The sequence below is a fragment of the Aethalodelphis obliquidens genome, unplaced genomic scaffold, assembly GCF_003676395.1.
Source record: "Aethalodelphis obliquidens isolate GAN/ISIS:26980383/991018 unplaced genomic scaffold, ASM367639v1 scaffold18, whole genome shotgun sequence".
Taxonomy (NCBI): domain Eukaryota; kingdom Metazoa; phylum Chordata; class Mammalia; order Artiodactyla; family Delphinidae; genus Aethalodelphis; species Aethalodelphis obliquidens.
The window spans coordinates 22,277,707-22,305,540 of NW_020837962.1; the positions used below are offsets into that span (position 1 = coordinate 22,277,707).

General features: G+C 42.2%; 2 protein-coding genes across 7 annotated transcripts in view; one reads left to right on the forward strand and one right to left on the reverse strand.

Annotated features, from left to right (window-relative positions):
• Window positions 1-15,068, forward strand: part of SEL1L2 (SEL1L2 adaptor subunit of SYVN1 ubiquitin ligase) — a 99,298-nt gene extending 84,230 nt beyond the window's left edge. The window contains exons 15-20 of one of the 3 annotated variants that reach the window (XM_027118337.1): window positions 1,340-1,488; window positions 2,643-2,808; window positions 2,923-2,997; window positions 7,090-7,262; window positions 14,603-14,731; window positions 14,873-15,068. In XM_027118337.1, coding sequence (XP_026974138.1) covers window positions 1,340-1,488; window positions 2,643-2,808; window positions 2,923-2,997; window positions 7,090-7,262; window positions 14,603-14,731; window positions 14,873-14,992 — 812 coding nt within the window. In that variant the 3' untranslated portion in view covers window positions 14,993-15,068. Of the gene's footprint in view, window positions 1-1,339; window positions 1,489-2,642; window positions 2,809-2,922; window positions 2,998-7,089; window positions 7,263-14,602; window positions 14,732-14,869 lie in introns of all 3 variants that reach the window. The other 2 variants (XM_027118338.1, XM_027118339.1) reach the window with 2 other exon arrangements.
• A 6,685-nt stretch (window positions 15,069-21,753) lies between these two features.
• The window catches only part of NDUFAF5 (NADH:ubiquinone oxidoreductase complex assembly factor 5), a 36,277-nt gene continuing 30,196 nt past the window's right edge, over window positions 21,754-27,834 (reverse strand). Inside the window, exons 9-11 of one of the 4 annotated variants that reach the window (XR_003435168.1) lie at window positions 25,766-26,278; window positions 22,269-25,584; window positions 21,754-22,154 (exon numbers count right to left, since the gene is read on the reverse strand). Coding sequence is in view for 1 of the 4 variants with exons in the window: in XM_027118157.1 (XP_026973958.1) it covers window positions 25,492-25,584; window positions 25,766-25,848; window positions 26,195-26,278 (260 nt within the window). In the remaining 3 variants the exon portion in view is untranslated. Of the gene's footprint in view, window positions 25,585-25,765; window positions 26,279-27,834 lie in introns of those variants that run through there. The other 3 variants (XM_027118157.1, XR_003435167.1, XR_003435169.1) reach the window with 3 other exon arrangements.

Here is a 27,834-nt window from a genome sequence, read left to right on the forward strand (position 1 = left end):
GCATTAGTAAGAGTAACTGAGGTTGCAGAGGGAAAGGAGACAGAGTGTGAGAGGAAGGAGAGTGGGCCGTGGTGAGAAATCTGATGATCCTTGGTGCCATATTGAAAAGACGGGCAGAGAGGGGGCTTCCCTGGTGGCGCAGTGGTTGAGAGTCCGCCTGCCGATGCAGGGGACACGGGTTCGTGCCCCGGTCCGGGAAGATCCCACATACCGCGGAGTGGCTGGGCCTGTGAGCCATTGCCGCTGAGCCTGCGCGTCCGGAGCCTGTGCCCCGCAACGGGAGAGGCCACAACAGTGAGAGGCCCGCGTACCACAAAAAAAAAAAAAAAAAGACAGGTCTGGCATTTTCCACAATAGCCCAGGTGGAGGGCCTGTTCTCTACGGTTTTGGGAGGTTGCCTAAGATAGCCTTGTTCTTCTAGTTTATTGCAAATCCCAGGCCCAGGGTCTATCAGATTCCTCAAGCATCTAGAATAAGAGTAATAGTTATGGCTAATGTTTAAGTCTTTACATGTATTTACTCATTTAGTCCTCTCAACACATCTAGGGGGTAGCCCACCATTTCTAGATGAGCAAACTGAGCCATATCAAGGTCAAACATCTTACACAAGATCATACACTTGGTGGAGCTGGGACTCAAACCCAAGTGACCTGCCTCCAGAGCCTTTGCTCTTAGCAGCAACATGGCACTGCTTCTAAAGGCTAAGAAATGTTAGAGCTGGAAGGCAGTTTCAGAACCACCTAGTGAAAGCCCTTCCTTTTGCAAATGAAGTGCTTATGGGTGCCCAGGTCACAAAAGGAGTAATGGGAGAGTCAGGACAAGAATCCCAGCTGCTGGGAGTAGCTGATTCTCCATCCTAGCTCCAAATGCTTTGCTCCAAGCAATGAGCTGAGTCTGAGCTGGGCCTCCTGGAGCTGGGATTTACTGGCTCCAAACTCCATAGTTATGGCTGGGAGGAGCTATACTGGTCTCCTGGTATGGAAGGATGACAGGGATGGTGACACACATCATGGAGGGCCTTCTGGTCCTCAGAGACTACCACTTGGTCTCCTTTTCATTAATTGCAGTTATACCATATTGAGGAGATGTTTTCATGAGACTAAACAGTCCATCTCCTTCAGTTTTCTGAATGGGTCGAGAACATACATTTCCATATTCTTACTTAAAATCTGACTCAACTTTTTTCCCCCCAGATAGTAGATCTAGAGTAGCTTGACTTTTGGTTGGCTTTTCTCATCCTATTTAAAATAGCAGGAATCACTATGAGCATTACATCCATAGATGATAATGTAAAAAACAATGTAAATAAGGGGTGGCTCAAAATAATTTTAATTTTCAGCTGGCTCTGGAGTATGGAAGGATTATAAACTTGCCTTCAAATATTTTTACTTGGCATCTCAGAGTGGGCAGCCCCTCGCCATTTATTACCTGGCCAAGATGTACGCCACAGGAACAGGAGTGTTAAGATCGTGCAGAACTGCTGTGGAGGTAAATCACGGGCTATTTCTAAAGCACTTTTCATTTATCACAGAGAGGAGGTGATACTGTCCTTAGATTGTTGGTGTCTTTGATTTTATAGATATTATCTTGTTTCTTCCAGCTGACAATGTGGACACTGACATTTGCCAGGGAGGAAAAGCAGTGATGTAACTCAGACTCGGAAAGGGAGGAAGAGAAATGATCCCTCCTGTCTTGCATCTGGCTTTTCATCGAGTTCAGAGCTCGCCTCCGAATTCAGTTATGGAGCTCTGTTTCAGCTTTCAATCAAATCTCCAGGGCAATTTGGCACTTCTAGTAGGATTGGGAGTTGTGACTTGGGACATGAAAGGCTTGATTTAGCCTAGAAAACGTAGCTCACTTCTTCCCAGAAAGCCAGGTCCTTAGGTTTTTCTGATGATTTGGATGACAATTGAGAAAGTGAATTCTTTCAGCCTGGGATCGTGATGCAGTTTTCAAAAGAAGGCTTTTAGGACCTTAATGTCCTTCATTGATTTATGAAACACTTCCCCTGCACCAATATAAATACCTTCCTGTTGCAACCTGGCCCCTCTGAAATTCGTTTCAAAACCTGCCAGCTAATAATCTATCTTTAGATTTGCTCCTTTGCCGATTCCTAATGAATTATGTATGGTTAACCTCTTTTGGTTACACAAGGGCTATTCAACTAAGTTGCCTGTTGTCCCCACAGAGTTCTGCACACCTCCCTCACGGTTATGTCACCTACACCCTCAGGCACTGTCTTCCCTTCATTCTCTCTTCTCCACATCAGCTGCAGCCTTATAACGCACCCTCCCAGGGCAGCAGCGTCCAGAAAATCCCTTTTATTAAAAAACAGAAGTCGTTACATTCTGTTGTCCTGCCAAATAGCCCCCAAGTCAGAAAAGTTCATTTACACATATTTAAAACAAGCTTCAGGAAGTGTAAGCTCAAGACAAAAAAAAAAAAAAAAATACACACCTGTAATCTTCATGCCTGTGAAAGGTATTAACACCTCACCCTAAACAATTTTCAAAAGCCATGCTTTAGACCTAAAATCCTTGCCTGACCAGCCAGCAGGAACTGAAGACTGAGGTTATTTATCGTTTACCTGGAATGAAGTGTGTTGGCTAACTAGTCTGCTTGATTTCTCTTTGTATATACAGCTTTATAAAGGTGTCTGTGAACTAGGCCACTGGGCTGAGAAATTCCTGACAGCATACTTTGCCTATAAGAATGGCGATATAGATTCTTCTCTTGTTCAATATGCACTACTTGCAGAAATGGGTTATGAAGTAGCTCAAAGCAATTCAGCATTCATTTTGGAATCTAGTAAGATACGTTAAAATTCTCTGCAATTCCCCAATCATACATATGCATATATGACTTTACTGTAGGGGTATTTTAAGCCTTCCTAATGGAATGTCTCCTTTTTTTTTTTTTTAGAAAAAGCTAAAATCCTTGAAAAAGAGAAGATGTATCCAATGGCACTTCTCCTATGGAATCGAGCTGCCACTCAAGGTACAGAACTTAGATAAAAATGAGCACTACTTGTCCACTATTATGCATCTGATTTGCTCCGGCTGAGTTCTTGGGCACATAGGCAGAAAGGTGCAGAATATCTAGCAGGTGGTATTTCAAACTGATGTTAGGGTCAGTCTTTGGTTAGAGGTCATTTCCAGGAACTTCTTTTGTTATTCTCAAGGTCTCCAGTTTAGCAAACCATAGGAATTTTTCTACGGCTCTGTCTCCATGACACCAGAACGGTTGTTTGAAACATGGCAGTTTTACTCAAGACATCAGTTTTCTTGGTCTGGCTTCAGTCACTCATTTGCTGAGTTTTTCTAAACTTATCAGAGATATGACCTATGTTTCAATGAGTTTATATAGGTTAAATTACTTATGGCTCTAAGACTTGTTTGATTTTTCTTTTAGAATATCCCATTGAGGATTACCACAAGCTTCAGATCTCTATTATAACCATTAGCATGGTAGCATCAAGGGAAAAAAAGAATTAATTAGCAAGATCCTCCCCCCCGCCGTAGGGAGCACTGGTGGGAAAGCAGTGGCAGGTGGCATTTGCATCACTATGTCTCATTCCATTCTTTCCCTAAAATTATATTACTAATAGCAGAGAGATTCTGCAAAGCTGTCACTATTGGCATTTGGGTATGTGAGGTGCTCTCTTACGGTAAGAGAGCAATTTTACTTCCAATTAAATTTCTTAAAATTGTCTCAGGCTAAGGCCGAATCATCCCTTTTCTATAAGAATTGAATGGGATAAAAACAATTCTCAGCTGATGCTAATATGAGGCAGAAGCAAAAGTCACAGTGGTGCCTTCTCAGGTCCAGCTGAGCTGGTACTGCAGCAGCAAGCCATCTGTGTGATTTTAGTGAGAAATTCCCTAAAACAAGAAAAGTCTCTGTTTTCTAAAATGTTTGGAGTAAGGAAACAACACCAGCAACCCCTCAGCTATGGCAAATCATCTGAATTGTAACAAGTACAGGTTTATTCCAAGCCAGGAAATGCTGTGGAAATTGCACTAAGGAAAAGAGACATTGAAAACGAGAGGACATTAATATTAAACAGAAGTCACCAATATAAAACTGTCAGACCACTAAAAATAATTGTGTGTCACCAGAGAGGTCAGGCATGATTGTCCCCAAAGATGTGGTTGCTGAATGGCTGTCTTAAGCTTAGGAAATCTAGTAATGGAAGTTAGGTTTCCAATCTGTCATTGGTGATGTTTCTTCCAGGAGTGTGAGGAGGGTGCTGAACCATAAGGACTCAGCCACCAGCCTGTGACTGTGAAATTGGAAGGGAAATCCCTCCCACTGTCTAGTGACCCCCTAGGGTCACTGTCTAGTGACCCCCTAGGAGCCTGTCAGGATTGCCACATGCCCCCCACCCCCATCAGCCCCCTAATTAGGGTGGAGCTGAATCCTCTGGAGAATCTGCTTGTTCACAACATTTCATTCTTAGAGACCTCAGGGGTCCTGCTTTACTGCTTGCAAAGCTTGAAAATGCAGAGTCCTGTTCTTTTGTGGCTATGGTGCAGAAGGAATCTTCGGGTCAAAGGAAGATAGCTTTGGGCAAAATTAGAAATGGAGTGGGTTTCTCTTTAGAGCTCGAGGGGTCTCTTGCCTCTGCAGGCCCCTCTGAGCCCCTCTCCTGGACGTCATTTCTATGAGGTCTTACCCCGAGCTACCTGTACATTTTGAAGCACCTGAGAAGCCAACCCTGACAACTAATATCTTTTGCAGCTTAAGAAGTTTACAACGTTACTTCTACTCCAAGAAAACTAAAGACGGCTCATGGTATTACATTTTAGTATAGGGTTCCAGAAGACTAAAAGAACTTCAGAACCCAAAGGAATCAATTCCAAAAAATGTTAGGCTTTGCGTTAGGCCAAATGGGAAGAAAAACTTGGAAGGAGTCCTATAGCTCTTAATGATACACATCAGACCATACCACACAGCGTACTTTCCCCTTTTCCAAGTAAGCCTAGACTGTACCAGCGGGGTTAGCCACAGCTGAAGTGGATGTCCTACATGAGCATTCTCCTACATGGGCCCCAAAGAGACGCTTAGAGGTCATCCCTAAGTGGCCTTCAAAAGACTGAAGTCTCATATCTTAAAAAGTCACGTGAATTTTTTTCTACTCCTGAATATTTTCATGTTTGTTGGAAACTAAGATTGTAAAATACTTAACATCTGGGGGAAGCATTTTCTAAAAAGTTTCCTACCCTGTCTATCCATTCATTCCATAAATATTCATCAAGTACCATTCTCATCCTGGTACTATATCAGTGATCAAGAGCTTCAAAATTCTCTCTCATGAAAGAGAGAGAGAAAATAAACTAGTAAACAAATAAGATAAGAGAGATACATGCTGTGAGGAAATAAAACATGGAGATGGGATGGATAACTACTGGGATGTAGTCTGACAAGGTAGTCAGAGAAGGCTCTGGAAGGGAAGCGAAGTTTGCAGTGAGACCAGAATGATGAGTCAGAGGAACTGCAAACATGCCAGGCAGAGGGGCTTGAAGAATCTTACTGCAGGGATGCCGAGGCAAGAATGAGCTCGGTGTGTTGAAGGAATATTAAGAAGGCTAGAGCATCCCGAGAAAGTGACATGTGGTAAGCCCAGCCAGGGAGGCAGAAGACAGATAAGGCACAACTTGTAGGTCAGGTAAGGAATCTGGATGTTATTCCAAGTGCAAAGTGAAGTGCTTGGGGGTTTTAATACAGGGAATAACGTGATTTGATTTTACATTTGAAAAAGATCATCTTGGCTGTTGTGTGGAGAACAGATCGAAAAGTGTAGCTAAAAGCACATTTTGGAGGCTGCTGTAGTATTCCAGGCTTAGACTAGATGGTGGAGGAGCTGGAGAGAAACAGGTGTGTTTTAAAGGTAGAACCAACAGGATTTGCTGATGGATTTGATAATGAAAGTGAGGGGAAAGAACTGGGAATAATTCCCCTAGATTTATGGCCTGAAAAATGGTGGTGCTGGCACTGATAGAGGAAAGGAACTGATGACTTTGTTCGGGGGAAGGGGTAGCAGGGAGTTAAGAATCTCTAGTGGATGTTTTAAGTCTGAGATCCAGGCAGAGAAGTCAAGAAGGCAGTTGTAAGAATCTGGGGCTTAGAGAGAGATGGAATATAGATACAAGTTCAGAAATAGGAAACATAGAGCCATGGAACTAGATGAGGTCACCTGGAAAGAGAGTTGAGATAGAGCAGAGTGGAGGAGAGAGGAGGGGAAGGGAGGAGAGGAGAGAAAAGAAGGGAGAGGAGCTGGGGAAAAAGGAGTCAGTAACGAGCCCTTGATATTCCAACATTTAGAAGCTGGGTAGAGGAGGAGTCAGGCAAGAGTTTGAAAAGGACAGGCCTCTGAGGCAGGAGGGAAGTCAAGAGAAGAAAGGGCGTGGGCAGACAGCACCAGTGATTCCAATGCTGCTTAGTGGTCCAGTGAGATGAGGACAAGAAGTGACCAGGGGATCTGGCTGCGTGGAGGTTATCGACCACCTTAAAAATAGCAGTTTCTTGGAGGAGGGAGCAGCAGCCAGAGTGGGGTGGGTTGAAGAGTATGTGGGAGGAGAAGCTTTGGAGACAGTGAGTGTAGAACACACTTTTGAAAAGGCTGAGTGTGAAGTGAACAGAGAAATGGGGAGTAGTTACAAGGAGATGCCATGGGATAAAGGTTTGGTTTTGTTCATAGAAGATACCAAAGTGTGTTTGGATGACTCATGGGACTAGAACAGGGGCAGAAACTGGTGATGCAGGAGAGCAGAGCTTCAGGAGTGAAGGCTAAGAAAAGGAAGGGTGGGATCCAGTTTCCCAAGAATTGACCTACCTTCAAAAAATGAATCTAAAAGGTAAAATTGATAATTTTTTATTCTTTAAGAACATTTGTACTATACTGTGGGAGTTATCCTACAATAAAGACAGCTAGCATTGTGTGTCATATCTAATTCTGATTCTGGGATTCCGAGTGTTTTTTTCTTTTTTTATATAGATTATCATTAGGCTGATACTAATGATTTACTAGGAACTACACATGAATCATTTGAGTTATTATTCTCCTTCTCTTTCTAATATTTCTATCAGGCAATGCATTCGCTAGAGTGAAAATTGGAGATTACCATTACTATGGCTACGGGACTAAGAAAGACTATCAAACAGCAGCCACGCATTACAGCATCGCAGCCAAGAAATACCACAGCGCACAAGCCATGTTCAACCTGGCCTATATGTACGAACATGGTTTAGGTATCGCAAAGGTAATTGTGCTGGTAATAATCCAACCTAGTAACGGCAGCTGTACAGGAAGGAAAATGTATAACGTTTTACATTTCATTGATGTCATCAATGTAGAGAAAAAGACTTAATATTTGCTGAGTCCCTCCCACATGCCAACACATTTTATGTATCCTGATATAACCCTATGAGGTAGAATTTATTTTCTCCATGACGCCCAAGGATGGAACTAACGAGGAGAATAAATCTAGTCTTGGCCAATTTGATTCATAGTAAATTCATGCTTTTTCCAGCAACACTAGTAGGCCCTGCCCCCACTGCCTTCCACCCACAGGCCTTTTTCCATTAAAATTTCCATTGACTCACAAGCTCTCAGTAATAAGGAGAAAGTGAGAATGAGATCAGAGCTGGATACAGAGGTGGCATTAATCCAGAAACGTCTTTTGAAACACCCACTGTGTACATGACATAATGCCGAATGCTCTAGAGAAGCCCAAGAAAACAGATCTCCATCCTTCAAAGGCTACACCCGACTTGAGGAGATGAGGCGTATTCATTAATAGGGCTAACACTACAAGGTGATAGCGGGTAGATCCTTCAGACAGTCAGTGTAATTAAGGCAGAAGATGGCATTAGGGTCTGACAGGGTGGGAAAGGTGATTACGACAGCCAGGTGTTGGCGTGTTATGTATACCATGTCATTTAAGTCACATAACCACTCAATGAGACGCATCCTATCATTGTCCTTGTTGTTTGCGTCAGGAAATCACAGTGCAGGTTAAGTCATAGGGCCGAGTTTGCAGGGCTCATTGGTGGTGGAGCCATCATTCGAACCCAGATCTGGCTGACCCCACATTGCTGCTGGAAAGAGTTGGGCCCGGCACTACTGAATTTTCTATGCTTTCTTTTTCCTTCCAGTTGTGATAGTAATTGGGAATTATTGGTGGGGAATTTCCTAGCTGACAACTGCTCATGTGCACACGGCTGCAAGAGCTTCTCATTCAGGTGCCAACAATCCAATGGTAGAGACCCCTGCCTTCGGGTGCTCTCCTGTGCCTGCCTCTTGACGGATCACTTTTCATCATCCCCAGAACCCTAAGCAGTAGAAAGAATGTCAAATCCAAATGCAGTCTGTTTTCCCCATTCCTAGCAGGTGCAAGCTTCCTGTTTTATAACATTGGGGCAGGCAGGACTGGCTCGAATAGCTAGAGTGGATGATCCTTTGGATGTTATTAAGCCACACTCCCTTCCCCTCCAACTGTCATCCACATCTGTAAAACAGAACAGCGATACAAGCCCTGCCCCAGGCTTTGAGGATAAAACCAATAAGCCTTTGTGAAAGGGCTTTGTAGTGAAACAGTGTGTGGAATGACTTTTTTAGATCAGAAGAGAATGTGAGCGATTGCTAAGTAAGACTTCAAGAGGATTAAAGCTTTTGTTCATCATTCCCCATGTAAAACATAACAATATTGGTGAGAGGAGCATTGTGTGTATAGGATAAAAGTGACCCCACCCCATGGGTTAAATTCAGATTAGCTCTCCTGCCCCCATATGAATCCAGAAGGACTTAACAGCCCCATTGTCCTCACAGTGAGGTCATTTAGCAGTGACTCCCTGGGGTGGGGAGAGCTGTCCTCTCAGGACACAAGGCCGACTACACAGCCCACTGTGTCGGGTGTTCAGTTTTCCTCCTTCAAGTCACTGCTGGCTCTCTCCTAGGCACTTTCTACACAATGTCCAAAAGCAGTTGTCGAGACATATATTTCATACATCTAGAAAAACTTTGAAGTTTCTCTCTAGCCACATTTCTGTTCTTTTCGGTCGGGGTTCTTGTTAAATCGTGGGTAGTTCATTTTGATCAGTCTCTCTGTCACAGATAAATTTTTTCCTACAGAAAGTCTCTACCTATAGAAAAAGAAAGAGGCTGAGCTTAACCTCAGACCTGGACACGGGAATTTTAGATTTAGTTAATGAGGGAATTTTAGATTTAGTTAATTTAGTTAATGAGGGGCCATTGCTCTTTGTCTTTATTAATTTCTTTTGTTTAGCAATTAGTAAAATAATTACCAACTACCCAGGGGCCAAGTTTATTAATCTTGCTATCTTGTAGTCAAATTAATGAGGAGATATCACCTCTTCTAATTTTTAAAATGAATATGCTGATAATTAAAAGTTCAAAGCTTGTTCCATTTATGGTTAATGAAAGCAAAGCAGTTAGAACAGGCTTTCATAGCACCCAAGACATCGAGTAGTTATGCATGTCTTCAGCAAGGCTCTTCGCAATCCTCTCTATTAGTTAAACCTCATGCAAACCAGTGGGACAGGTGAGTCTAACATCATTACCAGGATTTCTCTGAGAATCAAAAAAAGTTTTGGTAAACTCTGAATGTAAGCCCCCTGGAAAAAGGAAGTAAGGTATAAATCGACTCTTGGTAAATCAGTGTAAAAATATGGGTCATTATTTTTCTCATCCGTCTTTAGGAAAGGATTTGGGACTAGGGTGATGTAGGTCAATTATCCCAATAGCTTCACTGAGAAACATCTCATTCCCCAGTTTCCGCCCTTGAGTTAAGCTCACTTGACTTAACTGTGGACCAGGACTGACTGTACCATTGTTTTGGGAACACAAAATAATACCTAGGGAGAAACTGAGAGATGACCTGAACTAATTTAGAAATATAAGCACTCGGCTCACAATTTGTTATGAAACTCCTTCTCAATTTATACTTGATTCAGAAGTCCTTCAAAAATTTAATAACCATGAAAAAAACCTGTTGCCCATCCTCTCCTGCCCATTCCTTCTGGCCTTATCCCGGTTCAGGCCAGAATTTCTACTTGTTGTAAAGGATCCTCAGGGGTCTCCCATTCTAGTGTTCTTCCTTGAACTGTGTGGCCAGAGAAAGCTCTGTCCACCAAAGATTTACCACCAACAAGAAACATCCACACTTGACTGTTGAATGTGTTAAACCATTGAAATTTGGGAGTTTATTGGTTGCAGATGTTAGCATTACTTTAGTTAACACACAATACAGCTAACGAAGCCCCACTGGGTTATTCTGGATAAAGTATAACTCTAGTACTGCTACCCCTCCACCACACTCCTCCCAAAAGATGCACACACACATGCACACAAATACAAGCCAACAAACACAAAAATAGAAGAATCTTACTGACTTTCTATTGCCTAATGAAGTCCAGACTTCTTACCCTGGCATTCAAACCCTCCCTGACCTAATCCATCTTGACAATAATGGCTTGATATGCCACTATTTCCCTATATATCTTCTAGACTGCTTTTCCTTTCCCCGCAAGACCTTGAACTGCACCCTCCTGACCTTAGGTCACATCACCCCATTTGCTGGAATGATCTTCTCCCACATTTTTGCCCATTGAAGACCAATCCATTTTTCAAAGAATAGCTCCAGTATCATCACCTCTATGAACCCTTCAATGAAGCCCTAGATTTAAAAGACATCTGCTTCTAAACTACCATGGTAACATGCCTTGCTTTTCTTCATTCATTTATTTACTCAAATATTTATCAAGTCCTTGTTTTGTGTCAAGAAGGATCTGAGAACAAGACACCCTTCAAAGCGTTCATAGTCTACTGTGGAAGAGACATGTCCATAACTAAAGTGAAAGCCCAAAATGATGTGCATGCATGCACACACAAGTGAAATACTATAAACTTGTTAAAGAGGAAACCATTCAGGTAGAGGAATCAGTACTGTCAGATTCTGTTCTAAAATGTTTTTGTAACATAGAGTATAAGACACACATGATGCTCTTTTTATGTTTTCATTTTTTTCCTTTGTTTTGTTTTTAAAATGGAAGAAAGCAGGTATGTTTTAAGATACTGACTAGAAAATCTATCTAAATTAAGAAAAAAGGTGAGAGGAAATGAGTTTCAATATATATAGTTAGACCTACTAAATAACACATTTTTTGGATCCTACAGGGAAAACAAAACCACATCTACTGAATAAATTATAAGTAGATCTGTCAAAAATAAAAGTAATTATGGCACGAAGCATTTTTATTTTTTTCATTTGTCTGGTCTGACCTCCTATGGAGTGTTAGAGCTGAAGCTTTAAACACCAGAATAGAATTATTTTCTGGAAAGGCCAAACTAAAGTTTGACATTAAAATGGCCCCCTCGGAAATATGACAGGACAAAATATACATCTCTTAGAAATGGTCATAACCTTTCTTGAAATACATGTCTATTATCTAATGAAATAATCAGAAATGTGCAAAAAAATTTGTGTGTGTATACCTTTATTTATTAGAAAAAAACCCTACAAACAACCAAAATACTCCAAAATAGAGAACATGTTATATAAACTATTGTGTGGTGGTATACTACTCCATTATGTACTTTATGGCCTAGTGACTAAGTGAGCAGGCTAGACGCAGACTCTCTGGATTTGAATCTCAGCTCTGCCATTTACAAGTCATATGGATTTAGATAAGTGACTTAACCTCTCAGCGCCTCAGTTTCTTCACCTTTAAAATGAAGTTAATAATATCATCTGCCCTACAGAATTGTAACAGGGTTTAAGTAAACGACAGTGGTGAATGTCACACAGTAAATATTTAATAAGTACTAGCCATTATTATGAAATACTGTACAACCATTAAAAATAAAAGTATTATAGGCTAAAGGAATATCTTAGGACATGGTATATTTTTTGAAATATATCGTTAACTTAAGAAAACAGAAGACAAAGTATCATACAGAATGAAAAATTCCTAAATTAAAAGTATGTATGTATGAATATATACAAAAACACTGGAATGCTGGAAGGATGTGTATGAAATATCAGTAGTTACCTCTGTACAGTGAGATTGTGGGTGTTTTTTCCTTGTTTGTTCACCTCTGTATTTTCAAAGTTTCCTCTAATTAACATATTTATAATAAGAAAACAAGAATGAATTATTCAAAAAACTACCTCTGTCCCAGTATAAGACATTTTTGATGACACCCAAAGATTCGGGGCTGGAAAACTCCTGAGTCATGTAACTGAACAATTTTCACAAACCAGATCCTTTATTGCTGGAGAATTCTATATCTTTAAGTTATAAGCAGCTTTTGAACATGTGAGCATAGGGCGGTACTTTGGCACACCTGACATTAGAGTCAGAAACACTTAAGAAGTCTGTAGATAGGTTTATATAATCTCCTAAATCACTGAATTTAAAGCAAAATAAACCCAAACGTACCACAGAGAAGTTAAATGTAAGTGGACTGGATGTGCAATGGACTTAAATAATGAACCCTAGCCATCATCAAAGCACAATTTATCACGGGGAATTTTCTTTGTGTGAATGGTTTGGATTTTTTTTACTAAGTAGGATCAAAGAACAAGCAGTCTTTTCTAGAGTCTAGTAATAAAATTTCTTTTATATGGGTTGCCCTAATTAGGCAGAAGGGTTTAGGATTTTCTTTCTCTGCGAATTTTAAAGAAAGACTTTCCTATCGCACCCCACCCCCATCGCGAATCGTGAGGCCACCTCGGCCGGGAGCCAGCTCATCCCACTTTAAATGGTACTTCTCTGCTATTTTTCATTATAAGCTAAGCAACTGAATTGTGATGTTTGTGCCTCAAGAAATAAATTAATAACTCTTGCCTGCCTCAAATAAGAAGGAAGGAATGAGATATCGACAAAGGTTGCCTCTCCTTGAACGTCCCATCCAAGTTAACATGCCTGTCACGTGTGGAGGTAACACCACTGTTGTGATCTGTAGGGTGCTTTCAAGTGAACACCCTCTGAATTTGTTGGAATCAGAGACACATTTAGAGTTTTTATAACATCCATTTTCTCTGTTGCCAGGAAGATTTGTTTGGAACAGTCTCCTGAATTTTAATTATTTTAAGCAAGCATTATTCCTCTTTCTCAAACAAATACGAAGCTTTGGAAAAAATTAAGAAATGACAAGCAAAACATAGCTGAGAGGACACCACCCAAGAAATGGGTTTAGCAGAGGCCTCAAGGATTCACAACTCTTGAACCCTGTGTAACGGGGGTCTGGGAGATGGAGAGGAGAAACAGAGAGATACTGGATGAGCACAATTTGTGAAAAATCCCTCTTCTTCCCCTTCTTTTGAAAATAATCCACAGGCACCCAAGCAAAGTATAATTCTGGCACTGGCCTAGGGTGCTTCAACCTTTAAAAGCAATTCTACTTAGCCTTTTCATTACTCGGTTTGGGAAAACAAAGCAAATATAAAGCAAACAAAAACAAGCCGTAAGTAGGTGAAAATGAAAGATTTTTGATCTACCATGGCGTAATTTAATGGGGAAAAACAAGTTCCTAAAAATATAGTACGTTATTTATGGAATCAAATTCCAGCCTGAGGACCAGAATAGTTTATTCGCTCATTCCTCGTTTATTCACTCATTTGGTAAGTATTATCAAAGACTTGCTATGTGCTTAGCACTTCATTAAGCACTGGGAATTCAGGGGTGAACAGGCAGTGCAAGCCCTTGTCTTCAGGGACCTGGAGACAGACAATGAATAAACAAATCCCGTAACTTCAGGTATGATGAGTACTAGGAAGTCACTATCTGTATTGCCATTTGTTTGGGGAGATGTACTGTTAGTGTCTGTTCTCCTGCCCCTTTAATTGGAATTATACTTAAGGTCTGGTCCAGAGATATCCAAGAAAGCTCTTTGGAGTCTGTGTTGGTTTTCTATGGCTGCTCTAACAAAAGACCACAAATTCAGTGCCTTAAAACCACACACATGTATCTCACAGTTTCTGTAGGTGAGAAAGCTAGGTGAGCTTGACCGGGTCCTCTCTGTAGGGTCTCACAGGCTGAAATAAAGGCTGTGCTCCTTACTGAGGGCTCTGGGGAAAAACCTGCTTCCAAGCTTATTCAGGTTGTTGGCCAAATTCAGTTTCTTGCGCTTATAGGACTGAGGGCCCCATTTCCTTGCTGGCTGTCCACATTCCTTCTCCTGTCTGCGTGGCCCCTCCACAAGGGCAAGTTGAGTCCTTCCCATCGCTAGAATCTCTGACTTCTCCTCTGCCACATCTCTCTGCCTTTCTCTTCTGCTCTCTGAGAAAACTCAGTGTTTAAGGGCTCATGTGATTACACTGAGTCCACCAGGTCATCCAGGACAATCTTCCTATCTTAAGGTCTGTAACCTCAATCACATTTGCAAAATTTGCTTTGCTATTGTAACGTAACATATTAACAGGTTCCAAGGATTAGGGCATGAGCATCTTGTGGGGGCCATGGGGGAAGATTGTTCAGCCTACCAAAGATAAGTTACTGTATTTCAAACTATGGATTCCATTTAATTTCTCCCAAAGAATCTGTACCTAATGAGTATGGGCTGTTCTTCTCTTTCCAGGACGTTCGCTTGGCCAGGAGATTATATGATATGGCTGCTCAAACAAGTCCGGACGCTCACATACCTGTGTTCTTTGCCCTCACAAAACTGGAAACTGTGCATTTGTTTCGAGATATCCTGTTTTTTAATGTAAGTTTGTCTCAAATACGTCCCCAAAATCTCTGAAAACTCCAGTGAGCAACTCTTGGGAGATGGGATGGAGGTAGATGATGGTTCTGAATGAAGTGGGAGGCTTCGATTTATTTTTGACAGAATGTCTCTTGCCAGCAGTTTACCATGAGATGGAAATGGATGAAATTGGACAATACCCTTGGACCATACTGGGATTTATTTGTGATTGGCCTAATTGTTGCCGTGCTGATCTTCTTGCTTAGAAATCGCTACCTGTAGGATCTGGACCACAGAAAAAACCTGCTCACGGGGACCAGTTCACTTCAAGTCATCTTCACTAAATAAAAAATTTCCCCGTCAGACTCAGGAGTCTGCTGCTGATTTCCCATATAGGCCTGTGATGGAAACTGGACAAAGGTTGGGACCCATCCTCTGAGAAACCATTCCAGATCTCCTGCTTAGTTGAGGTGACCACTTGGGGAAGAGGGGATTGCTGGAGACTGATCACCTAAGATTTCCTTACAAACTTCTCATCCTGGGGACCTAGTCCTGAGTTAGGGATAAAGACCACCCATTTTCACATGGTTGTGACAGCCTGTCCCCTTTCGCGAGGACAAATGGGTTTCTTGGCTCCTACAGACATACTGAAGTCGGAAGAAGTGGAGTTTTGGGAGGGCAAGAACACAGATACCTCAGAATGTGATAAAGGCAAAAATTACAAACAGGTGCTTTGTCTTATGGGAGTGATCTGGTGAACCACATTCTATCTCCAATGAGCCGAAATTCCTCATGGCATTGCTGTGCCAGGGGGACTGACTCAGCTGGGGGCCTTCTATCAAAGCTCCCTTAGCAGCTGTGCAGTGAACGGCACCATTTGGGGTCTCTCCAGCTTGCACCCCTCTCTTCCATTCCTCACTGGACCCCTGTGGAATCCCCTTTGGAGTATCCATAAAGGGAGAAATTACCAGCCTCCTAGGACAGAGGCTAGGTAATTTTTTGTTACCTCTGACAGGTGAAACAGAGCTGCGGCCCAGTGCTGGGGACAGTGCAGGGAGAGAAGAGTGCAGGAGGCCCATGACTTATGTGAAGGGCCAGTCTTGGATCTCACCCTCACTGAGCCTCAGTTTCCTGATCTGCAAAGTGGGAAGATCTTCGAGATCTTAGAGAGCTGGTATGAGAATGAATGGGATAATGTACGTAAAGGAATTATCACAGGGTCCGGCATCTGGAATAAACTCCATAAATGGTAACTTGTAATATTCTCTAGAAGCTCATGGCAAGTTGCTTGGAATATGCGGACAGCTGAGTTGATAGCACTCAATGCGGTTTCAGTGCCCTGCAGTTGGTTCTCCAGCCAAAATGCTGGGTGTTTATGTAGGAAAAGATTGTGCTTGCTTACTTGAAAACCCAAACTAGGGACAGGAAAAGAGTTAATTAATAATGTCGATCATGGGAATTACCTGGCAGTCCAGTGGTTAGGACTCTGAGCTCTCACTGCTAAGGGCCCGGGTTCCATCCCTGGTCGGGGGAACTAAAATCCCATAAGCCTCGCAGCACAGCCAAAAAAAAAAAAAAAAGAAAAAAGGTCAACCATGATCAGAAAGGGGAGGGAAATGGATTTGGAACCAAGCCTGGGTTTGAGGTCCAGCTTTGTCCCTTAGTAGCTCTATGACTTTGGGCATAATTTATCCAAACCTGTTTTTCCTCCATAACATAGGATTAATTCCTTCCTGACTGGAGATTTTTGCAATTTCAATTAGCCTGACATCACAAGTGCTTTGTAAACATTGTACACACACATACTAGCCACAGTCATTTACCTGGCCGTTGACTACCCAGGCTTGTCTGAGGTCCGAGTGTTTACAATTTCCTGACACAATCCCTAACTTACTAGAGAGTTCCAGTTCCAAAGGAATGATAAAAGCCCCATTCACAAATGTGAAAGGAAGGAGCAGGCACCCAAACCTCAGGTCAGAGCCTAACGGACAGGAGGCCCGTGCAATTATCGCTCTCATGTGTCTGGAATGTGAGCACATCAGAGACGGGATAAGTGCAAAGAGGGGAGCGTGGAAGGGGAGCCCCGGTTCCAAGACTGGGTGAAAGATGAGCTCCTAGGAGGTAAAGCTTGTGAAAATAGCTGCAGGCGGGGTGGAAAGAGAGACTCTGCGGCTTGCTATGTAGAGTAGAACACTGCCTGAAATACAGGAGCAAGGGCAGCGTGAGCTCATCAATTTCCTGTTTCAGCTCGTTGTTCCAAGTAAACGTGAGCCACAGGCTTTGAAAGAGCAAGTGGTTGGTTTAGGGTGTTTGAATCATTCAAACGTCTGTTTCTGGGCCTCTGCTCCAGAGCCTCCACTGTAGCAGCTCTCACCACCGCGGCGCATGGACTATACACCTGCCCGCACCTGGGCGGCTTTGCGGTGACTGACCACTGGTCACCGTGCACTATTTTGCACAGAGCCTTCACATAAGTGTCTCAATCAGAGTACTTTTGGTTGCAAGGAAATACACCGTGTCAGCTTCCCCGTGGTGTCCAGCCAGCCCAGCTGCGAGCCCTGTGAGAGTGGTGGCTAGGCCTTCTCATCTCTAGGTATCCAGGGCCTCAGATATAGTAGGTGCTCAATTAGCACTGGATGACCAACTTGCCCACACCCACCTTCCTCACATCCAACCTGGTCCAACCCACCCTCTTCTCAACACAAGCTCGTCACGAAGTGCACAATGACTCATGTTTTTATAACTAGCACAGCAGCTGGTCCTTCAGAGTTCCCAACTACAACGCAAGGGAGGTTAAAATGGAGTTTATCTGTGATTCATACAGTTTTCTCTCCTCAGGAAAACGGATGCTCTGGAACAGGCTCTATACCTTTTAAAACTCCCGATGCCAAATGCGGACAGCTGAGTTGATAGCACTCAGCTATCAGAATCTCTGGGGGTGGGAGCCAGGCAACAGAGCCCAGGTCGAGGTCTACTGTAACCCGCAACACTGAAATGTGCTCTAAACAAATTCGGCGTAAGGGGGTGACTCTGGGTTTTGCAAAAGACTCAGTACCGAAGACCTGGCCTCAGCTCTGCTGGGGTTGCATGAGTGCCATCAGGCCTGCTGCAGGGCGCTGGACAAGACTCTGGAACATCTATGTTCCAGGCCTGTCCTCCAGAACCAGCTAATGACCTCAGCCATATCAGTCTCTCTGTGGGACTCAGATTCCTCAGCTGCAAAATAAGAAAGATTTCTCTGATGTCTTACACCTCAAAAGTTTTATAATTCCAATCCAGCCTCTCAGGTATAACATTAAGATCTATAACAGAAAAACGCCTTAAAATCTTCCCATGTGTGGCAAGAATAGAATTACTTTTTAGGCTGTGAGATTATTTCAATTCTTAGCTTTTGTTCCTTTTTTTCCCGCCACCTAATTAATTTCATCCAGCATTGGTACCTGTGTTTTGATATGGAAACATTTTTTGTGGTGTGTGCTTGTGTGAAATGAGTTATCCTAATTTGTGTTTTATTAATCAGAAAATAATTTCTAGGTAAAGATAAAGTGCCTCTGGAAAAAAAGAATATTCAATCTTCGCCTAATAGAATATTAGAGCAAATCTCTTATATTTGAGATTAGGATTTTGCCATAGAGGCAAAACAGCTGTCTGAGGTCCTATGACTTATTTTTTTAAAATGGAATAGTGACTCTAAGTGGCATCTGTTTATTAATCAATCTTCTTGTGTGAGCAAGAGGGATTTTATGTAGGACAAATGGTAAGCTAGCATCACAACAGCAGCCAATAATTTGTTCTTGAAAGCTTCTCTAAAATTCATTCTATCTAGGAAAATAATAGCTAACATATCATGCTTATAATGTGCCAGGCACTGTTCTAACCGAATGTATTATTAACTCATTAGAGCTTTACAACTACCTTCCCAGGAGGATACTGTATCATCTTCCCTCTTATCCAGAAGAGGAAGCTGAGGTCAAGTAACTTGTCCAAGGCCACACAGCCAGGAGGACCAGGTCCAGAGTCGAGCTTTTAACCACTGCACTGGATTGCCTTGAGAAAGTTCATAAACAACTTTTGCAAGATAACTGAATGTTAAGTTTTCCTGCAACCATTCAAATTATTTAACAAGCCTTCACAATGCCAGGCATTGTGCTAGGCTAATGTTTCCCCAAACATGTTCAAAGTCTTTCAGGGTGCTCCTTGATAAAAGGGTTATTGGGTCATTAAGTCTGGAAGATGCCATAAAATATAGACTCCTCTGGGAGAGTCACAACAACATGAGCACATTAAAGATTCTGAGAAGTCTTATAGGATATATCCATTTAATTTTGTTTGACCCAGCTTTTCCAACCATATTTAGCTCCGGAAACTCTTCCTCTCCCCCTGCTCTAACCGCTACCTTCTTTTGTAGCACCTACTAACAGCACTCTGTAATCTGAGGGCTACTGCACCGGACATGTAAGTCATCTTATGAGCTTGGCTTTCCAAGCCTTCGGAAAGGGCATTTACGCTCTGCTGGGCAATGTACTAATGCGTCTAGGAATGGCGCATGTCAGCAGTTGAGTGACTTACAAAAGGTAAGCTGGTTAGTGGTAGAAAGGGGATTCAACAGGCAGGTCTGATTTCATAAGTCATGCTGATCACGCTACCGGGCCACCCTGGTATCTAATGACAGCTGGACATCTTGCCTGGCCTGGAGACCTATCATCCCACAATATAAGGCCCAGTCATCTCTGATGTAGGCCTTGATGTGACCTCACATCACGGTTCTAATCTTATTCTCCAGGACGAAGCCCTTCCCTGTTTCCTCCCTGTTTCCAGTCCCCCTGCCCCTTGCTATCCGTGTCCATGTGCTGTGCATGATACCCAGATTCCACCGGGATAAGAGCTTAGCCTGGAATCCCAACCAAGTGGCTGATCCCTGGAATTTGAAGCTGAATGTGTCCGGTACCCACTGCCTGTCTTTCCAGCATCCCGCTCCTTGATGGGCTCGCAGGGATCCCCGTTGTCTGCCTGGCAGCGAGTCCGTCTGGGCCATCTCTGCGGCTGACAGAACGCTGGTTATAGCAATAGCACTGCTCAAGGGGTTGAACACTTAGCTGAAAGGCAGAACTTATGGACAGAAAACATCGTATAAAGTGCTAACGGAGATGGAACTCACAAAAGTTCAGGATGGCCTGGGACAAGAAGGCAAGATTAAGTTGAGCTGGATAACCAACTGAGCTGAGAGTGGAAGGGACCTGGAAGAGTTTGGAGGGCAGGCGGCTCCACAGGGACAGATCCCAGCACAGGGCTGAGCATGTGTTAGAGGATGGGGTCACCTGCCTGGTTCCAATATGCTGGTTGGGATGTATGTTTATGGGGGGGAGTGGAGACATGGTGAAAAGAGTGGTCTCTCACACAGAAGGCTCTGGCCTCCAAAAGAAGGCAGCGTGATAAAATTAAGTGCTTTGTCCCATACAAGACTGAAGTCACATATTGGCTCTGCCGTGTATGTGACCTTGGAGAAGTCACAACCTCTGTGAACTTGTTTCTTCATCTGCAAGATGGGGACAGTGTAGAACTAGTATCTACTCGATAGGGAGCTGTGCTGATGAAATGAGAATTGAGAATGCTTATCAGAGGCTCAGCACACTGCCTGGCAGGAGCATAATACACATCGTTTTAAAAGGAGCGCTTGGCCAACCCGCGGCACCTTGGTACAGGGTAAGTGAAGCTGCTTTTGCTGAGAAGCTTAGCTGGCTTCAGATGAAATCTAAAGTTAACACTGAAGGGAAAAGAAGTCCCCAGATGTCAACATGGAGACTGAGAAACTGCAAGGATGGGAGGGCAATCCTGGCTACTTCTGTCTTGGGACCCAGATCCTTGGGTTGAGCTGAATGCTTCTGAAATCATCCTCCTCGATGGCTCACAGCCATTTCCCACCGTAACGTAGAGGAGGGATGTCTCATGCTCCCCTCAGTGACAGGGGCTCCAGGTGGCCTTGACTCTCAACCAATGGGTGGAGGGTGGAAAAACATTTCGTTTGAAAAAGGCCCTCAGGAACTTTCTTGGAAGGCAGGCCTGTGGCCTCTTTTGAGATTTGAGTACAAAACCTGCAATTTTACAGATGAAAATCCTGAGGTCAGAGAGATGGTGACGGCCCACGTGTCAGGAACCAGTAGGGCCAGGACTAAACCCAGACCCCCTGACCCCCAGTCCCTGCCCTTCCCTCTACTTCTGGGGTTTTGGCAAGGGCTGCCAAGTCCTCCTTTGGGATTCTCCTCCCCGCCGTCTCCTACTCCCAGTCTCAACCCAGGCTCCTACCACTGTGACCTGGAGCTGTCCCGGACGGTTCTTCTGCAGGGCTGGCTCTGACACGAGTGCTGGCTGTCCTGAGCACACGCACGAGACTCCTGTACGAGGAGTCTGGGAACCGGCAGGATTACAGCCGGACTTGAAAGTGCAGGCAGTTTATCTTTGCCTGGTTTTGACAATGGCCTGCAGGACCAAGACAGGATCGACTCTGGCTTTTAAAAACCCTTAACCATTTCCACAGCGCTGTGCTCACCTGAGAGCCTGGAACAAGCACGCAGCATCAACAGTCCATCCTGATAACAAGCTGTCAGCAACTCAACAGCTGAGGCAGGAGTGACTGACTGAGAAAACCACAGCCACTGTTACCTCACTGAACTCTCAAGGTCAGAGCCTTCCTTCTCACGTTCCCGGGTTTCATTATGGACTCGCCCCATCAGGTTTCTTGAAAATTGATCCTCGTATGTATTCCTAGGAAATGAAATTGAAGCCTACTAAATGTACCTTGGGAGGTTAGTTCTACTTCGAGATACCATGGACTCAAACCTCAAGGTAAGCATATCTCGGGCCCAGTTTTCCCCGAGAACAAAGGTAATATGGTAGTTTATGCTGACTTTATACAATTTCAAGTAAGCAGAATATGTTCTATACTTCAAGGAACAACTTGGCATACCCTGGGCACCTAACTTTTCCCAAAGTGAGCATATTAGTTATCTAAGGCTGTGTTAACATATTACTCCAAACACAGTGGCTTAAACAACAGACATTTATTATCTCAGTTTCTGTGGGCCAGGAACGTGGAGTGGCTTAGCTAGGTGGCTCTGGCTCATGGTCTGTCATGAGACTGCCGTCAAGGTGTCACCTGAAAGTCACACTGGGGTTGGAAGATCTCCCCCGGGTTGGCTCCCTCGCTGGCAGGTCTGTGCCGTCCTCTCCAAAGCACTGCTTGATGCCCTCCACGAACGGCGCTGGCTCTCCCTGAGGTTGTGATCTCAGACACAGCGAGGAGGAAGTGGGCCTCTTACTACCTCCTCAGAAGGGACACACCATCACTTCCATATTCTATTTGTTGGAAGCGAATCACTGAATTCAGCCCAGACTCACAGGGAGGGGAATGAAGCTCCACCTCTTGGAGAAAAGAGTATCAAAGAATCTGTGGATAGATTTTAAAACCACCACAGACGCCAAAGCATTATTTCCCTATTTGTTAACAACAGTACCTTCCGCTTTCTTCAAATTTGTTTTTTTAATCCAGAGAGATAAATACCTGTCAAGTATCCAGGCAGAGAATTAAAGTACCCCAATTTCTGGAAGGGCAGGTCCGCTTATTAGTTTCCTGAAGATAAACTTCACATTATTAACAGCAGCAATAACAACCACCCCACCTCGAGCCCCCCTCTAAAAAAAACCCTCAAAACTTTCTTCTTAGGCAAGAGAGGCTAAAATAATCATTTACAAAGGAATAAAATAATCACTATGCCAAGTATTCTTCTTTTCCCCAAATGTCTTTTAATGTTTCTTTCCTACACAGATGCCAATCCATGGTTAAATACTTTTTTTTCATCCTTACTTAAGGTATATACACTGAGTTATAAAAACTATATCTTCAATATAGGCCATACTGTAATTGTTTCCACCTAGTGGATAAAAATGGTACTAAAAGGGTTTGGAAAACAAAACTTGCTTCATAGCTACTTCAGGAAGTATACCTTTCTGTAGCTGTAACTTTTTACATTCATATCACAAACTTGGTATCTATGGGTAGCTTCCATCTCAACAAATCCTGAAGAAATTCTTTGTTTTAAAAATGTAAGTTTTCATGAATACTGCCACCTCTGTTCTCTAGGCCAACAACCTGGAATACTGCTAACAACCAGGAAATAATCCAAAATGTATCCCAGCAGCCAGCAGATGTCCCAGGTCCACCGCCTGAAGCCATGTTAGACTGACGACTAAGAGCGCAGAGAAAAGTCGGGAGCCCGGCACATGGGTCTCGATGGGGACTTGTTAAGGGAACCAATAAAGCCCATGCATTTTACTCCAAGAGTCCTTCTCGCAGAACCTCCTCCCTCTTTCCTACCTTAAACCCCGACCTAGAAACCTTCCAATCTGAGTTCTAATCTTACACATCACAAAGGGGCAAGAAGAACTGACTCAAGAAAGTTCGTTTCTGTAAGGCCATTGAGATTGACAGCAAGTAAGAAAAATGAAGGAAAAGAGACAAACCACCTCATTCTCGGGGCCAGTCAGTGTAGGAACAAGCAATGCAGTACAAGCTGTGATAGTAACTGTCAAGTTATAAAGTTATAAAGCTATAAAGAAAAAAAGTTGTGATAATAACTGTTGACTTATAAAGAAATGGTTATGTTCTATACACTGTTTAAAATGTAACACATTTTGGAAATATTTTTTAAAATTTTGTGGCTTAAAAGGATGAGTCCCTAATCATTTGGAAAACACAGCTATTCAGAAAAATAAATTTCCTGAAGGTTCCAAACAATTAAAGCTTAATAGGTACTTCAAGCAGATATTAACTAAAAGAAATAATTTTACTACTGTCACTCACATTAAAATAAATAATTTTACTACTGTCACTCAGGTTAAACAATAAGTGTTCTCAATTCATTGGGTTAATTCCTCTTTTTTTTTTTAAACCAATGGACCTTGTTTTTGAGATTGCTCAAGGTAGATTCCTCCCCAGCTTCACCCCACCACCCACATATTCTCTGTTGGCATGAAATAAATGAAAGTTAATATCCTTGGTAAGAAACTTCAAATTTTACAGAAAGATTAAAAAGTCAAAGTACAACCCTCCCTCCTAGCTTCTGCCCATCTCCTGTACCCCCGACAGACATTCAGACACTGGGACAGGTGCAGAGACATCTGGTTCCTCAGTCCCTGTCCTCAGCAATAACCACTTAACAATGCTGCATGCATTCTTCAAAAACAAATATCAATACCTATAAACGCCGGTCATTTAGGAAACACAGACACCGTGGAATATGTCCTTTCCTTAGGCATCAGTTCACACTTTAATATGTAGGAGTTTTTTGTTTTCCTTTCCTTTCAAGTCGGAAAATTAAGCTAAAAAAAACCTTCCCCAAATTCTGCTGCCTAGGTATTCTTTTCCTTTGTATTAAAAACAAAAAAGCCACAAAGAATATCCCAATTTCTGATATCAATGAATGTCCTAACTGAAGAGAGCAAGAACAGTAATTTCTTTTTCTCCTACAAAATTCTGGTTTTTAACTGTAACTTAGCCTATGTAAGGGTACATTTTCCACATAATTTAATTTGATTCAAAATGGAGCTGAATATCTACCACGTAAGGCATAGCCCTGGACTCAGGGAGAGCTTGGTGCTCGTGTGGCAGAGGGAGGGAAGGCAGGTGGGAGACACACAGAGAGAAGCAAATCCTACAGTAACTCCCCTAGGGCTGAGGAGGAGGCAGGGCCATGTGCATTAAATGAAAAGGACAGCAAATGGCTCGGCACTGACTGGTGAACACACTCGTCCTCACTCTTGGGTGCTTCCCAGCTTCCTCCTGGCTGCCTTATCACCATCTTCTTCCATCTATTCTACACTGTCTGAGCTTGACTGGTTCCAATTCATTTTGATCATGACAACGGGACAGTGGACCTGGATTAGAATAATATTGCCAAAGACCTCAAACAACAAAGGGAAATCAAGCAAACAGCACTTTTCATCACTGTGCAGATACCTTACATGTAATTTTGCCTCTGTAATTCTTTAAAATGTTCTCCTCTTAACTAAGGTAGTATATAAAATGATAGGGGTCTCACCCAGATCATGGTGGTGAGAAAGAAATAAGATTATAATTCTGATGGTTTTTTAAAAAAAAAAAGGTGAGGAAGGATTCAGTAAAGGTAAACACTCTTCCAAAGTACAAAACTACTTAAGAGCTCTAGAGAGGTTCATAATCCTCTGTTCCTCTTCAAAGAGGAACATAGCAAAGAAGACAGTATCACAAATAATTCTGGCTTAAGTATCTTAGAATAGTTGTTATAAAAGACTACATTTTTATTCTAAATGAGCCAGAACACGAAAGAATCTACCAACTTGTCATTCTCCTCATCTCCACAGCTAACGTCCTCTCACAGAAATAACACAAGATCAGAAGGAGAAAAAGGTACAAAATGTCAGCATGGGTAATGTTTTTCCAACAAGTCAGGAATTTACGTATGTTAATATATTTGTGGATTTTTCATAGAAATATCTTCTTGCTTTTGGGCTGACTTTGTAAATAAGGCACTCAAATTACTAGATAACAGTATCCATATGAAAACAGAAAACATGTGAAACTGAAATTGTTACTAAATATAGAAGAGTATTAGGCTATTCTAATTATTAGAAAAGTCTGACAGTAAATAGCTTATATATTGCTTCTTGTTTCAAAATGCAATAATTTTAGATGTGAAAGACCCATCACTGATGAAAAGTCTGGACTATGTTAACATTGAATAAAATATTTATTGTGATTTTTTCCCCTGGGACATAAGATCATTTATTTTTCCTAGCTCTCCAAATGACACAGTTGCCGAACCTCTTTTAGCTGGTCTTGCCTGAAAATAATGATAAAGATTAAAGATATTAGAAACTGATAAATACCATAGCCCTAATTAACCCTCTTAATGCTGTCTTATATTTAAAAAAAAACAAACCACCCTAAATAAATAAACAGTAATTAGTAAATGGAAACATGAACCCACTAAGAAAAAAATTGATCTGTCTTAGTAATATTACCTGTGAATCATGATATTTCCATCCTATCATGTAATAGATCTGATAGGTGGCAGGTACAGAACCATCCTCATTTCCGTACATTTCTATAAAGACAAATCATGGTTAGAGTCTGAAAAGAATGCAAGTAGGAAAAATAAATCTGCTCAATGAAAGTCATGTCTTCCAAAGAGAAATGAATATTAGAATACTCATGGGATTCTGAGAATGCCTCTTGTGAAAAATCCTCCACACCGAGAAGCTGACAGTAAGGAAATAGTAAGGGCTGCTGGGAAAAAGGATACGTAGCCACAGGATCTGCGTTTTGAAAGGAAGGACAAGAAATCTGATGGTGCCCTAACAGGAAAGGAAAACGTAATTTTAGGGGATAAAGATGACAGGGCACAAGTTGGTCAGTGGGACCTGGCTGGGAAGAACGGTCAGCTCCCTTACCTCTGTACACTGCTGCAGCCGCCAGCATTGTGTCTCGGTGCAGGAGGGCTTTTCTATTCCAAGCACAGTTACTCTCACCCATCCCTAAAATACAGGCAGTTTGAGATAATACAGCAAATACCCTGAGCAGCTCAACATCACAGATTTTATCTTATCTCACCCAATGGTATACCCATTGTCCCCCTTCTCTAACAGTCACATAAGATAACCTAAATAATCTCATTTTGCTCTCAGATCATAGCTAGTTACTCTAAAGCAAAACTACTTGAAGCTTCTGGGTATTAAGTCAAATTTCAGGAGGCAAACCCTATAAGTAGGCTTTCCTTGGCAGCAATGGGCTGTGGTAGGCCAGTTGGGCAAAAGCAAGGCGACTGGCCCTCCAGGTGAGTCATCAGGCGTTGGCAAGGGCCTTTCTAATGATGCCACATTTTTATGCCCCTTTTAGCTGCTCTTTGAGGAGGACAAGACATTGGTACAACATCTCACTCCTTCTAAGTAAGCCGTAAATGTAAGTATGAATGTGAAGCTTGGAAGAGGGCTTGAAGACTCATTAGGTAGTACCAAAACTACAATGTGTTTTCAGATTTTATAACATTCTACTGATCCCAGATTAGGAAACAATTTTGTACATTCTCTTCAGGGGCACTTTTCTTAATGTTTTAACATTTATTTTTAGATTTCTTTCCTTCAAATTGACAGCTAAAAGCTAGGATTATGTCAGTCTATTGTTCACTAAAAATTAATGTTATATATTTAATATTTTTTAATGCATAGAGTCAAACAAAATTACTTTGAAAGACCACATTTTAAACTAGTTTGCAAAATTAAAAGAATTTCAAAAGTAAAAATCCTTTACATTTATTCTCTATATGCTACATGATCAAAAATCGGTTTCTTAGTTGTTTTTCAATAAAGATACCAATAAACTTCCCAATGTTGGTATCCTTTAGTAGTTTAAAAATAATAACCTCCCAATTTTTCAATGGGCTTATTAAAACAATCAGCAAATTAGCTGGAATAAGTTCATCTTCTCTCCAATCCCAAAAGGTTCCTATTATTCCCTAAAATAATGAAGCTCTGAAACTAAAAGCAATGTCCCCATATCATTTGAGTATAAGAGCCCTAATTCATGAAGAACGAAAGACATACAAACTAGTAGATGAATCACCATGAAGAAGAGGGTGGATCTTATTCTTGTGGTCATGAAGTAGCTACATGACCTTAGTTCCATCTCTCTGGGTCCTCAGGTTGGCCAGGCTAGATGATCTCTACAGGCTTCCAGTGCTAACATTTTAGACCCATTACATAATCCAATTTAAAAACATTCTCCCACATCATGAGTATCAACTGAATCAAGAGACTGAAGGTCAACTGGAACTTGTACTGGAAGGGTTTATTGCTGATAATGGCTGTGGCGCTTTCATTCCTGCTTAACTCCCCATTGGCATGACTTACACATTGGACAGAGTCAACACCAGTGGAAAACAGGCCTAATTTTTTTAATGGAAATAGTTAATGCACTAGAAATTCTAAAATGCCTTCTAAATAACTGGTATTAGGATATACTAATTAAGATTATTAGGCACAATGCTCTTTCTGATACAGAAACTCCAGAGCACTACTGTATAGCACAGTAACTC